The sequence below is a fragment of the Ranitomeya variabilis genome, chromosome 4 (genome assembly GCF_051348905.1).
Source record: "Ranitomeya variabilis isolate aRanVar5 chromosome 4, aRanVar5.hap1, whole genome shotgun sequence".
Classification (NCBI taxonomy): domain Eukaryota; kingdom Metazoa; phylum Chordata; class Amphibia; order Anura; family Dendrobatidae; genus Ranitomeya; species Ranitomeya variabilis.
This window is the reverse complement of record NC_135235.1, coordinates 514,332,211-514,347,616: the sequence shown is the minus strand read 5'-3', so window position 1 is coordinate 514,347,616 and position 15,406 is coordinate 514,332,211. Positions and strand designations below refer to the sequence as shown.

Below are 15,406 nucleotides of genomic sequence, written 5' to 3'. Positions count from 1 at the left end.
TAAAATCCAAACCAGAATCTCAATTTGCAGACACGGTCCTGGTTTGGCTTTTATCCTAAGTAATATTGCAAGGCTCGTTAAAGAGTCTATATTGACTTTTAGGCTGGCTGCTTCCAATAGGTGGCGCTGGAGTTCTAGTTCTCTTCTGCTCTGAACAGAAAATTTGCATATTTACCGTATATACTCGACTATAAGCCGAGATTTTCAGCCCATTTTTTTGGGCTGAAAGTCCCCCTCTCGGCTTATACTCTAGTCATACCCAGGGGTCGGCAGGGGAGGGGGAGCTGTCTAATTATACTCACCTACTCCTGGTGCCGTCCCAGAAGGTCCCTGGCTTCTTCCTGTACCGAGTGGTCACATGGTACCGCTCATTACAGTAATGAATATGCGGCTCCACCTCCCATAGGGGTGGAGCCGCATATTCATTACTGTAATGAGTGGTAACGGTGACCGCTCAGTACAGGAAGAAGCTGCAGGGAGTGCACCGCACCAGGAGCAGGTGAGTATAACGGGGAGGGGAGCGCTGCGCGATATTCACCTGCTCCTCGTTCCGGCACCACTCCATCTTCAGCGTCTTCTGCAGTAACGCTCAGGTCAGAGGGCGCGGTGACGTGGTTAGTGCGCGCCCTCTGCCTGAACGTCATTGTAGAAGACGCTGAAGATGGAGCGGCGCCGGAACAAAGTCAGGTGAATATTGAAAGTGCCGGGGGCCTGAGCGACGGAGAGGTGAGTATGTGATTTTTTTTTTTTTTTATCGCAACAGCAAATGAGGCAAGTGTCTGTATGGAGCATCTTATGGGGCCATAACGTTTGTGCAGCACTATATGGGGCAAATGTCTGTATGGGGCCATAATCAACTTTTTTTGCAGCACTACATGGGGCAAGTGTCTGTATGAAGCCATAATCAACGTTTGTGCAGCACTATAACGGGGCAACTGTCTGTATAGAGCATCTTATGGGGCCATAACGTTTGTGCAGCACTATAATGGGGCAAGTGTCTATATAGAGCATCTTATGGGGCCATAACATTTGTGCAGCTCTATATTGGGGCAAGTGTCTGTATAGAGCATCTTATGGGGCCATAACGTTTGTGCAGTACTGTATGGGACAAAAGTCCGTATGGAGCATCTTATGGGGCCATAACGTTTGTGCAGCATTATATGGGGCAAATGTCTTTATGGAGCATCTTATGGGGCCATAATTAACGTTTGTGGAGCATTATATGGGGCAAGTGTCTGTATGAAACATCTTATGGGGCCATTATTAACCTTTATGCAGGATTATATGGGGCATATTTAAATATGGAGCATCTTATGGGGCCATCATAAACTGTATGGAGCATTATATGGGGCTCCTGATTCAATATGGATATTCAAAAACACTTAACCTACTGATGTCTCAATTAATTTTACTTTTATTGGTATCTATTTTTGACTTTTGACATTTACCGGTAGCTGCTGCATTTTCCACCCTAGGCTTATACTCGAGTCATTAAGCTTTCCCAGTTTTTTTTGTGGCAAAATTAGGGGGGTCGGCTTATACTCGAGTATATACAGTAATTTCCCAAAAGAGCAAGAATGGCTTATAAGTCTCCTCACTCTGACATGCCAGGCTTGGCTTGGCGCTCTCCACAAGGAGAAGCGTTAGCCCTTAGACCTTTGTTACAGGCTGAAACTTACGCAGCTCAAACTTCCACGCTATTGTGATGCCTCCTATCTCTGAATCACTGAAACGCAGGAGAAAAGTCCCATCTCTCTTGTTCACCAGCATATCATGAGCTTGCTGCTTGTTGACAAAACCCAAAATAGCCCTAAAATAAAAAATAAAATAAAAATATACCTATGACCTTAGAAGATATCTAAATTACACAAGGGATGGTAGCACTGAACCAGTGATTACTAGAATCGAAAGATGAAAAATAAGGAAAATGCTTATAACAGATACAGGTGCCTACAACACATTTGTATCTTCTTTCATAACCGCAACTAAGATCAATTGTGACGAGTATGTTCTAATTCACTGCTGATGACAACAGGATGGCACAACTTAGAGGGAAGGTGCACTTTTCATGATTATATTACTTTTAGATTTCATATTCTGTTCATAATACATCATTACAGAAATGCAAGTTTCATGTTTCTGATACAGAGCTCCAAATCCACTGTATAGACCCAAACTTAAAAATGCCCTCCCCTGACATTTTTAGCCCTAAACCTGTGTATATGTGTGTATGTACTGTAATATGTAATTGTGTTAATGTACTCACCTACCGCCGTCTTCTCCAGGACCCAGTGCCGTCAACACTCTTCAGACTCTCCGTGTCACACCCGGATGTGGCTTTTACAATATACGCCTATGGAGCGTCAGAATGAGGCCTCATAGATTTCCATTGTAATAGCCTTCCGAGCATAGAGTTATCTGGCTGATCGGAAGCACCATCAGGTGACTCAGAAGTGGAGTGGGAACAAAAAAGCGCTGGATACTGGAGAAGACTCTGTTAGGTGAGTATATTAACACCCTGACATTACACTAGATACATATATGCACGAGGTTTAGGGGGGAAAAAAAAAAAAAAAAGTTTATGAAAGTCCTTTAAAAGTGAACAAGCCGGCTGCCTACAGTTGTCACTAGAGGGAGTAAGGTCCGGATTTGGTAATCTCTGGTGCTCTCTCTAGTGGTCGTTCCAGCATGTTATGTTTTTAACCCATGTCTATACAGGATAGTTTAAGCCCTACATCAGAAAAATGGACCTGTGACTAGCATAGATAGAGGGGGGAGGGGACAAAGGATTGTGAGCCTACCACGCCATGCCGTCAGATACTGAAAGCTGAAATCTGTGTGTCAGGTGTCAATCATGCTAGTAATGTTCAGCCAAAGATTCGAAGAAAGGAAAGTAAACGGTACATACATCCAGCGATATATAAAAAGTGATGTCTTGCTTTATTGAGGATTCAATAAACTCCATGTTTTTAATGAATCTTCAACAAAGCATGAAATAATTTTTCATATATCGTTGGACGGATGCACGGCTTACTTTCCTTTGTCCGAACCTTTAGTATGCATATATTCTAGAATTACTCAACATTGAATGAAGACCTTATTTTGGTAACATGAATCAAAAAGAATAATGTAAATGTTGTTTAGTGGTGGAGATTCACTTAAAGGACTTTCGGTTATAAATTAACATTATAGACAAGGGCAAAGAATTGCCACAGAGATAATTTGCAGTAGAAAACTTAGCATGTTTATGTGGGTAAGTGGTGGGGTGGATCAGTGATAACGACATGCTGCAATGGCCTCTTGGCATTTCTGAACTTTCCACAGTTCACACTTACCCATCATTCCAGTGAGGCTTTAAGTGTTTTTTCAAAACTTCCATTACTCCATCAAACCACTGCCAGAAGGTGTAATTCCATCCTGGCAAATTCTCCTGTGTAAAAGAAAAGGCACACGATTCAAAACTACAGCTAATTGCTTATGTCCCAATCTGCCATGATGGAGGAAAGGGCAGAAAAGCAGCCGTTTTTATAAAATGTATCTGCTACATCGATCTATTTGTTGTGCAAGTCTTACATAACCTTTCCTAAAATGACATGAGTGAAAATTAGATAGTGCCCTTTGCATTACCATTACACAGTAGCTCAGCAATGTGCTGGACTAGGATGTGATATTCCAAAGCAGCTACTTTGGATTGTGACCAGCTCGGAGTGTGTGACCCCCTAACCGGGCACAGAATGTAATCAGATACTCGAAATGTAATAGCCTCCGGCCAGTTAGCCTCTCACCCTATTAAACTGTGCCCAGGACACGGTCATGTTGTTGTAGTCATCCTTGTGGTTACTGGTGTTGTTGAAAAGTTTCTGTGCCAAGAACACTAGATTTTCATCGCTGAGCCCTCGGTTACTCTGGACCTCTGCCTTAAACTTCATGTTCAGAGCCTCACAAAGCTGCGGCCAAAGAACTTTGTCTGGGACCACAAATGGCACCCGGCCCTGTGGAGAAGAACAAATCCAGACATAACTAGATGGAAAATTTTCCACAGGGAAAAAAAAATGAAATACTGGGAATAATAGCTTCTATGTAGGTGAAACCAGCAACGCATTGTGAGCACACTAGAACAGGAGGGCCCAAGACCAGCACCGTTTAAGGCACATCAAAGAAACGTTTGACTTACAGGCTCGGCAAACGCATTGTCCCACAAGACCGTCGCTGTAGCATTGTTGTCCTGACTCCCATGGACGATTACCACAACAGGGAGGGAAAGAGTCTGCAGGAAAAATAGATTTATATGGAAAAAATATACCGTAAACACATTTTTTTTAATTCTAAATCTAATGACAGATTATTCTATTTTTCCAAATAACATAGTAAAAAAACGTTTGGTCAAGCGGAAACAGAACCTGACAAGTGTCAAATTATCAAAAATTCTGGATGATGGAGCAGTCACATAAAATTAGATAAACTTGTAAGGAAAGACAGCACTAATTAAAACATTAACTTAAAAATATAAGCCATTTCCAGCTATCTGAGGAATGGTTAAGCATAAAATACAAGCAGACTCTCTTATTAGAAAAAGCTATTCTATAAAACATAGCTTAAAGGGGTATTAAATTGCTTATATTAAACAGCATGAAAATAAGCAAGTTAGCAATTGACTTACCGTACTTTTTTTTCTATCTGCTGTCATTCTCCTGCAATGGCAGCTTTTATCTTTCATAGCAGACAGCTGGATTCCATGGAGCTCGCCACTAGTGCCTGCCCAGACCCTGGCCTAATGTGCACAGTAGTTATTACATTCTAGCTCTCTAGTCTTTCAATGTGCACTTGGCATCCTGTGTATGGGCAGATGAAGCCAATGAGAGATTACACGGCTTTATTGTGTATTCCTGGGCATGATACAGGCTGTTCCAAGATAGTATAAAGAATGGTATTGAAGATATTGATCACGCTCCCCTGGGGCCCGATTACAGGTTTGAGGCAGGGCTAATATGCAGAAAACTGTCTCGTCAGAGTCGTCCTAAATCATTTGCCATGACTAAGGGTACCGTCACACAGTACCATTTTGATCGCTACGACGGTACGATTCGTGACGTTCTAGCGATATCCATACGATATCGCAGTGTCTGACACGCAGCAGCGATCAGGGATCCTGCTGAGAATCGTACGTCGTAGCAGATCGTATGGAACTTTCTTTCGTCGCTTGATCACCCGCTGACATCGCTGGATCGTTGTGTGTGACAGCGATCCAGCGATGTGTTCGCTTGTAACCAGGGTAAACATCGGGTAACTAAGCGCAGGGCCGCGCTTAGTAACCCGATGTTTACCGTGGTTACCAGCGTAAACGTAAAAAAACAAACAGTACATACTCACATTCCGGTGTCTGTCCTCCGGCGTCTCAGCTTCTCTGCACTGTGAGCGCCGGCCAGCCAGAAAGCGAGCACAGCGGTGACGTCTGACGTCACCGCTCTGCTTTCCGGCTATGGCGCTTACACAGTGGAGAGAAGCAGAACGCCGGAGGACAGACACCGGAATGTAAGTATGTGCTGTTTGTTTTTTTTTACTTTTACGCTGGTAACCACGGTAAACATCGGGTTACTAAGCGCGGCCCTGCGCTTAGTAACCCGATGTTTACCCTGGTTACCCGGGGACTTCGGCATCGCTCCAGCGCCGTGATTGCAACGTGTGACCGCAGTCTACGACGCTGGAGCGATAATCATACGATCGCTGCGACGTCACGAATCGTGCCGTCGTAGCGATGTAAATGGTACTGTGTGACGGTACCCTAAGGCTGCTCCTAGCACCAGAAATGAATAGATGTCCGCATTTTAATCTGTCACCAGTTTGTATGCACATAATAAAAGGATTGTTTCTCCGTGAAGCTGGAGTACCTCCTTTCTTTCAAAGATGTAAGATACTGAAGAACAGTCACTGACACACCTATTATAAATGGTGGCTGCTTGGTACTACAATTGCACACATATGATGCATGCATACGGGACCAGTCACACGATCAGAAGAAGTGCACCATGTCAGCTCACAGTCTATGCGTCCTTTTACATTAGTCGATGTGCTGCACTTAACGACACCCCACCTATCAGAAACTTGTTTACTGATCAGCGGTCATTTAATATTTAATTGCATTTTTATATAGGCAGACCACGTTCCTAGTGTCTACTGAATGATCTGTAATAGATGGTTCAGTGAGCATAGGCTGCCTTTGTTCTCGGCAGCGCAAATTCTGTTTGCACAGGACGGTGCGCTGCCAAGAACAATGATTTTTTTTATGCCTACTAAAAAATCAATTTAACCTGATGAACGAGTATTTTGCTCGCTTATCGGGTGATCAGCAGACTGTTTACACTGCATGATTATTGTGAATGCGTGCTCCAAGGAACCCTCGTTCATGCTAATCAATAATTCAATGCTTTCATGGGTCCAGATAACTGGACTGTAAAACCAGTTCAATCATATTGCTATTTAGGAACACTTACAGTAGAAGGTTCACCATTTCGTATTTTGTTACTTACCTTCACCTGGAAAACCAATTCATTTCCTCCAACACTGAATTGAGACTCAAACAATATAGTGAACTTCTCCTCGGTGACCGACTCTGCCCCTCGCCGGTCTGAACGTTTGATCCTCTTTAAAGACTAAGTGAAAAAAATAAGACATATAGCAACATGTATAACTTCATCCTAGATTACATGTGGGGACCCTCTAATATTTATGAGGCACCATACTAATGGAGAAAATAAGCTTTAAAAAAAAAAAAAAAGTATCAGCTTGCCTTGCTGGTTTCCCTCACATTAGGCAAAATAAGGAAATTCACATCTGATCCCATTATTTTCAGATTATACACTACCATACAAAAGTTTTAGGTACATGTAATAAAGATACTGCAAAGTAAGAAAGCTTTCCAAAATAGAAAATAGAATGTTGTGACCCACCCTTAGCCTGCAGAGCAGCATCAATTCTTCTCGGCATACTTGTACATACAGGTCCTTCTCAAAAAATTAGCATATAGTGTTAAATTTCATTATTTACCATAATGTAATGATTACAATTAAACTTTCATATACTATAGATTCATTATCCACCAACTGAAATTTGTCAGGTCTTTTATTGTTTTAATACTGATGATTTTGGCATACAACTCCTGATAACCCAAAAAACCTGTCTCAATAAATTAGCATATCAAGAAAAGGTTCTCTAAATGACCTATTACCCTAATCTTCTGAATCAACTAATTAACTCTAAACACATGCAAAAGATACCTGAGGCTTTTAAAAACTCCCTGCCTGGTTCATTACTCAAAACCCCCATCATGGGTAAGACTAGCGACCTGACAGATGTCAAGAAGGCCATCATTGACACCCTCAAGCAAGAGGGTAAGACCCAGAAAGAAATTTCTCAACAAATAGGCTGTTCCCAGAGTGCTGTATCAAGGCACCTCAATGGTAAGTCTGTTGGAAGGAAACAATGTGGCAGAAAACGCTGTACAACGAGAAGAGGTGACCGGAACCTGAGGAAGCAGTGGACTGAGTCTGGTGTGGAAACATCCAGAGCCGGCGTGTGCAGGAAATGGGCTACAGGTGCCGCATTCCCCAGGTAAAGCCACTTTTGAACCATAAACAGCGGCAGAAGCGCCTGACCTGGGCTACAGAGAAGCAGCACTGGACTGTTGCTAAGTGGTCCCAAGTACTTTTTTCTGATGAAAGCAAATTTTGCATGTCATTCGGAAATCAAGGTGCCAGAGTCTGGAGGAAGACTGGGGAGAAGGAAATGCCAAAATGCCTGAAGTCCAGTGTCAAGTACCCACAGTCAGTGATGGTGTGGGGTGCCATGTCAGCTGCTGGTGTTGGTCCACTGTGTTTCATCAAGGGCAGGGTCAATGCAGCTAGCTATCAGGAGATTTTGGAGCACTTCATGCTTCCATCGGCTGAAATGCTTTATGGAGATGAAGATTTCATTTTTCAGCACGACCTGGCACCCGCTCACAGTGCCAAAACCACTGGTAAATGGTTTACTGACCATGGTATTACTGTGCTCAATTGGCCTGCCAACTCTCCTGACCTGAACCCCATAGAGAATCTGTGGGATATTGTGAAGAGAAAGTTGAGAGACGCAAGACCCAACACTCTGGATGAGCTTAAGGCCGCTATTGAAGCATCCTGGGCCTCCATAACATCTCAGCAGTGTCACAGGCTGATTGCCTCCATGCCACGCCGCATTGAAGCAGTCATTTCTGCCAAAGGATTCCCGACCAAGTATTGAGTGCATAACTGAACATTATTATTTGATGGTTTTTTTGTTTGGTATTAAAAAAAACTTTTATTTGATTGGTCGGGTGAAATATGCTAATTTATTGAGACAGGTTTTTTGGGTTATCAGGAGTTGTATGCCAAAATCATCAGTATTAAAACAATAAAAGACCTGACAAATTTCAGTTGGTGGATAATGAATCTATAGTATATGAAAGTTTAATTGTAATCATTACATTATGGTAAATAATGAAATTTAACACTATATGCTAATTTTTTGAGAAGGACCTGTAGTTTTTGAAGGAGGTTGTTCCAAACATTTTTGAGAACTAACCACATATCTTCTGTGGATGAAGGCTTGTGGAAATTCCAGACAAACTCTCTATTGGGATCAAGGATGTGGAGGCCAGATCATCACAACACCTCCAAACATACGGCAAACGTTATTAAGAACTATCTTCAGTGTAAAGGAGAACCAGGCCTCCTGGAATTGAGCATGTGTCCCCCTCAGAGCCCTGATCCCATAATTATCCACTATTTTTGGGATTACATAAAAATACAGAAGGGTTTGCAGAGGTCTACATCCACAGAAGATCCAAGATATTTGGATTGGAACAACCTCCCTGCTGAGATCCTTCTAAAATCATGCACTAGAACTGACGCAGCTTAGAAGGCAAAGGAATTCACATCAAATATTGTTTTGATTTTTCTTTTGTCTTTTAACTTTGCATTTTGTTGACTTCTAAAATTAAACTATTAACGCTGCAGCATTTTCTCCACACCTGCTTAAACTTTTCAGCCTCTTTTTCGAACGTTGCAGTATGACTGCTTCTACGGGTTCATTAAAGGAATACCATTGGAAACTACTACGGTACCAAATCCATGCACACCTACCATGTTTCTGAAGTGTGCACTTAGTGTGCCAGTGGCCTGGTGGTATTCCATTACACAGCAATTATTCAAGATCTCTCCGCTACTGTCACTGTGAAACAAAAGCAAAGGATGTCAGAGGATTACATTGGGTTATGCCACAGGAAAAATAATGACCAAAATAGGTTTCAGTACATTACAGACACAAATAAGGTGTGGTCTATTCTAATTAGGAGCAAGGATGCAGATAAGAAAGCATACCGTAGGTGATAGCAATGTAATAATAATTGAACACTCTAGGGATTTTTCCCCCTCTAATAGCAAATGGCAATATGTATGCAGAGAGCGTATTGCAATACTTACTGGTCATTGCCTTCTGCTGTTTCCAGCGTCGCTCCAGTCCGGCGTTACGTGATCGTTCCGAGCCTCAGATGTACATTGAGAAAATTCAAAAATTGACCTCAGCTCCGCACAGTATTCGGCACAAGTGTGGTCACGTGACACCGGAGTCGGTAAGTATTACAATACACTCTATGCATACACATTACTATATACTGTAAAAAAAAAAAAAAAATCACAGCAGTGATCCTTAGAGGGCTACTAAACCTGCTTCCAGGTAGTCCTCCATAATCATGAGCTCTGTATAACCTCACCCCTGATTGGAGGCTTTCTGCCTATGCACAGTTTACACAGAAAGCTGCCATTCAGTAGTATGAGTGGGGTTATATAGAACTCAGCATTACAGAACTAGCAAATCTGCAGCAGATAAAACCGGGATTTAGCAAAACTTCAGAAAGCAGCCCAGTAAGTGATACATCGCTGGAATCAGAGTTTCTGCCCTTACATACATCACACTGCTCTCAGATGGCAAAAAACAGGTGTCAAATTGCCTTTAAAAGGAATACATCAATTTATATGCAACTAGGTAAGGTTATCATGCTACTGTATACACACAGGGAGGGCAGATGATATTAATCATCAACACAATAATTAGTCAATCCAGTGTATCTGCTATCAAAATCCAATGCATATGGCCACTTCAGCACAGAAAAAAGGCTAGCTGTAAAGAGGAGAAATCTAGGCGGTATTGGGTGTCACTTAGGAGACTTACTTTCGAGTGTTTTCATTCTTCAGAAGAGACTTGGCTTGTAGTTCACTAATGATGGTGGCTTTCACTTGGGGTGGGTTCATATGGACATTCAGCTTGCCACCCACCAGCAGCCGAACTGTTGCTGCAAACTTGGTCTGTGTTTTCAGAACTTGTGGTGGTTGCTTTTCTATGATAAAGGTGCTGCAAAAAGAAACAACCATCCAACTTTTATGCAATTCTTCCAGAAAATGCAAGCAGTTCACCACAATGAATATGCTCACAGTGGAGGCAACTACATCTACCCTGCACATTATTTCCTGTCTAGTGCCACCCTGACATGCTTGACTCATGTCCAACCTGTAGAAGACATGGCACTGCAAAAGGGGCATTAATGAAGAATGTATGAGTGGGCTAGTCAGGGAATAATGTGGAGAATCGGCTTACCTACCAGGAATTGGCCAACCTTCAGGGGACTAAGCTCCCTCATGTACATAAAGATTGAAAGATTGATTTTCTCATCTTTGGAAAATCCATTTATGGCCATGAAGGTGTGGCTAAACATGTCTTTTACTAGTATACCCAGCCATGTCATTGGATTGATGACACTAAAACTCCCTTTTTGAGGTCCCTTTAAGTGACCTCAAACATTTTACTTATTCCTAATGCAGGAAACAATAGTATGAACATTAATGTCGGGTCAGAAGACCACACACTCACAAGTTTGCTGACAATGCCTCAGGCTTTACGTTATGTGAGAGACGAAGATCAATTTGAGGGGCACAATGGGCTACATGTTACCTGGTTACTAAAGCAGAGATAATATCGGTGATGGTAGCATTCAGCTCAGCGAGAAGTTCTTCCACAGGCCCAGGGATAGGCAGCTGCTGGCACAGGTGCTCTGCCCGCCGTATCTGCTGTCGATTCTGCCAGATTATTTCTGCAAGCTTTTCACACCTGATAAGGAGAGATGGGCAAGTACATGAATCAGGACAATGGAAATAGAAAGACAAATGTCTTCTATGTGCAAATTCTCCCACTCCTCGCAGGTATGGCTATTGGCATTATTCAACACAACCCCACAAGTAAGGGTACTGTCACACAGTGCCATTTTCATCGCTACGACGGTACGATCCGTGACGTTCTAGCGATATCCATACGATATCGCAGTGTCTGACACGCAGCAGCGATCAGGGACCCTGCTGAGAATCGTACGTCGTAGCAGATCGTTTGGAACTTTCTTTCGTCGCTTGATCTCCCGCTGACATCGCTGGATCGTTGTGTGTGACAACGATCCAGCGATGTGTTCGCTTGTAACCAGGGTAAACATCGGGTAACTAAGCGCAGGGCCGCGCTTAGTAACCCGATGTTTACCGTGGTTACCAGCGTAAACGTAAAAAAAACAAACAGTACATACTCACATTCCGGTGTCTGTCCTCCGGCGTCTCAGCTTCTCTGCACTGTGAGCGCCTGCCAGCCGGAAAGCGAGCACAGCGGTGACGTCACCGCTGTGCTTTCCGGCTATGGCGCTTACACAGTGGAGAGAAGCAGAACGCCGGGGGACAGACACCGGAATGTAAGTATGTACTGTTTGTTTTTTTTACGTTTACGCTGGTAACCAGGGTAAACATCGGGTTACTAAGCGCGGCCCTGCGCTTAGTAACCCGATGTTTACCCTGGTTACCCGGGGACTTCGGCATCGCTCCAGCGCCGTGATTGCACAGTGTGACCGCAGTCTACGACGCTGGAGCGATAATCATACGACGCTGCGACGTCACGAATCGTGCCGTCGTAGCGATCAAAATTGCACTGTGTGACAGTACCCTAAGAGCTCACAACAAATCTAAAAACAATGGCAGAAGACACATACCAGGTCTGTAAAAGGTCTAAGCTGCCTTCTGGAGGACCACCGTTCCCAGCAAGCTGCTGCCGTCTCTTCCACTGAATCAGCTCATCATCCAAGATGATTGTTTGTTGCTTGCGTAAAAGCTGCAGGGTCTTTTGGTGCTTCTCTGATAAGTCCTAAGGAAACAAAGTAAACTTAATTAAAAGGTTAAAAATGCAGGCGAAATGCTGGCCATATATAATTAACCATTGTTTCTCAAACCCACCAATTTCAGCTGGGGATCAGCTGATCAATTAACAATTATCAATCAATTAACACCCAATAACACCCAATGGCAGGAAAAACAAAGATCAGATTTGTTGGATTTCAACAATGGTATATTCCAATCTTTATAAAAATATCCACTGGATGAGCAATCCGTTAAGGAAGTGTCCTGCTGCCTCATGGAAAGTATATGGCACCACTGAAGAAGAAAGCAATGTGCCCCACATCTTAGGACAATGGATGCAGTGTCAGCAGATACTTCATTCAATCTTCTGGTTGCGATCATGCAGCCAGTGCAGAATGGGGACATAACATTACCACTCTTAACCGCCTCATAAACTTGCATTTTTTTTGTTTTACGCTTTCGCTTTTCCTCCCCTTCTTCCAAGAGTCATAACTTTTTTATTTTTCTGACCCCATATCCGTGTAAGGGCTTTTTTTTTTTTTTTTGCAGGACGAGTTGCACGGAAAAGCGAGGGACAAAAAAAATCCAAATGCATTGAAACAGCAAAAAAAAAGGTGCAATTTCACAATTGTTTTTTGTGTTTTTATTTACCATGTTCATTATATGGTAAAACTGACCTAGTAATATAACTTTCCAGGTTAGTATGAGTACGCAGGTGTCAAACATGTATGTATTGTGTTTTTTTTTTTTTTTTTTTTAAAGTGGTAAAAAAAAAATGCAAAAATTAAAAAAAATATTTATAAAACACAAATCTGGCTTGTGTTGTCATTTTCCGAGACCCATAGTGTTTCCAATATTTGGGATCTGGGGCTGTGTGACTGTTTTTTTTTTTGCGTCCTGAGTGGACGTTCTTATTGATACTATTTTGGGGTAGATAGGAAGTTGTGATTGCCTCTTATTGCAGCCAAAAAAAAAACAACAAAAAACAAAAACTTATGGTGTTTTGATTTTTTTTCTCATTACGCTATTTACCGCTTGGATTAATTTATTTTATATTTTGACAAATTGGACACTTTTGAAAGCAGCGATACGAAATGTGTGTTTTTTATTGTTTCACTTTTAATAAGGCAAATTAATGCCTTTGAACTTGTGCTTTTTGTTTTTTTTTCATATTTTAAAAAACTTCTTATTCTTAATTTTTACTGTTTTCAATAGTCACTAGGAGACAAAGCAGCGATTGTCCGACCGCCTGTGCTATACATAGCAGGGCTTCGTAATTTCTGCTATACATAGCAGTGCTGATCTATGAACACTGGCCACAAGTCGGCATTCACAGGAATAATGATAGGCACGGGGGTGTTCTGAAGACCCGTCTGTCATGACAACCCATCGGCGCACTGTGATGATGTGACAGTGATGATGGGCAGTGAAGAGCGAGCATGCTCGGATAATGTGTTATCAGAGCATGCTTGTGTGTTAATAGAGTATCTTCGGCATGCCCGAATACTATGCTTGAGTCCTGCCCCACAGGCAATTCCTGCATGTGTGTTGGCTAACAGACAGCCAATCCCTGCATGTGTTGTGGTTGTCAAACAGCAGCAGCATGCTTGGATAACACCTTATTCGAGCACTCTTGTTCATCACGGATGACGTGCTCCGTGCCGGAATGTGTTAAATCGCTTGATTGACAGTGGGATTCAACTAGTTAACAGCCGCAGCTGGAGCTGTTAAAGGCACATGATGACTGATTAAATAAGTCATCATGTGCGGAGAAAGATGTGGGATCGGTGTGCGAGCCCACATGAAAGGCAGGGACGGGACCTTTGACGTAAATATACGTCAAAGTTCGTGAATGGGTTAAGATTTGGGCAGCATGGTGGCTCAGTGGTTAGCACTGTTGCTTTGCACCGCTGGGGTCCTGGATTCAAATCCCACCAAGGACATCATCTGCAAAGAGTTTGCATGTTTTCCCTGTGTTTGTGTGGGTTTCTTCCGGGTTCTCCAGTTTCATACCACACTCCAAAGACCTACTGATAGGGAATTCAGATTGTGAATTCAGATTGTGAGCCCCAATGAGGACAGCAATAATAATGTACAGTTGTGCTCAATAGTTCACATACCCCATTTCTTAATACCGTGTAGTGCCCCCTCTAATATCAATGACTGCTTGAAGTCTTTTGTGGTAGTTGTGGATGAGGTTCTTTATTTTCTCAGATGGTAAAGCTGCCCACTCTTCTTGGCAAAAAGCCTCCAATTCCTGTAAATTCCTGGGCTGTTTAGCATAAACTGCGTACTTGAGATCTCCCCAGAGAGGCTCAAAGATATTGAGGTCAGGAGACTGAGATGGCCACTCCAGAACCTTAACTTTGTTCTACTGTAGCCAATGACAGGTCGACTTGGCCTTGTGTTTTGGATCGTTGTCATGTTGGAACGTCCAAGCACGTCCTATGCGCAGCTTCCGGGCTGAGGAGTGCAAATTTGCCACCAATATTTGCAGATAACGTGCTGCATTCATCTTTCCTTGAACTTTGACAAAGATTTATGTGCCTTTTTAGCTCACACATCCCTAAAACATCAGTGATCCACCTCCGTGCTTCACAGTAGGAATGGTCTTCCTTTCATCATAGGCCTTCCTTTCATCATAGGCCTTGTTGACCTCTCTCCAAATGTAACATTTATGGTTGTGGCCAAAAAGTTAAATTTTGGTCTCATCACTCCAAGTACCTTGTTACAGAAGTTTTGAGGCTTGTCTCTGCTGTTTTGTGTATTGTAGGCGAGATACTTTTTGGCATTTGCGCAGTAATGGCTTTCTTCTGGTGACTCGACCTTGCAGCCCATTTTTCTTTAAGTGCCTCGTTGAAGCATCTTGAAACAGCCACACTGCTAGTTTTCAGAGAGTCCTGTATTTCAGCTGATGTTATTTATGGGCTTTTATTTGCATCTCGTTCAAATTTCCGGGCAGTTATGAATGACATTTTTGATGGACTACCTGACTGTGGTTTTGTTTTTACAGAACCCCTGATTTTCCATTTGTTAATCACAGTTTGAACGCTGTTGACTGACATTATCAATTCATTGGATATCTTTTTGTATCCCTTTCCTGTTTTATACAGTTCAACTAACTTTTCCCGTAGATCTGTTGACAATTCTTTTGCTTTCCCCATAATTCATAA

General features: G+C 42.5%; 1 protein-coding gene across 3 annotated transcripts in view; it reads right to left on the bottom strand.

The window, feature by feature from the left end:
• LOC143765454 (signal transducer and activator of transcription 5B) overlaps positions 1 to 15,406 on the bottom strand; it is a 272,423-nt gene that overhangs the window by 4,558 nt on the left and 252,459 nt on the right. For all 3 annotated transcript variants that reach the window (XM_077252132.1, XM_077252133.1, XM_077252135.1), the window contains 9 exons: positions 12,089 to 12,240; positions 11,020 to 11,175; positions 10,243 to 10,422; positions 9,156 to 9,243; positions 6,528 to 6,650; positions 4,175 to 4,267; positions 3,786 to 3,992; positions 3,336 to 3,430; positions 1,680 to 1,810 (listed from right to left, as the gene is read on the bottom strand). In XM_077252132.1, coding sequence (XP_077108247.1) covers positions 1,680 to 1,810; positions 3,336 to 3,430; positions 3,786 to 3,992; positions 4,175 to 4,267; positions 6,528 to 6,650; positions 9,156 to 9,243; positions 10,243 to 10,422; positions 11,020 to 11,175; positions 12,089 to 12,240 — 1,225 coding nt within the window. The remainder of the gene's footprint in view (positions 1 to 1,679; positions 1,811 to 3,335; positions 3,431 to 3,785; positions 3,993 to 4,174; positions 4,268 to 6,527; positions 6,651 to 9,155; positions 9,244 to 10,242; positions 10,423 to 11,019; positions 11,176 to 12,088; positions 12,241 to 15,406) is intronic.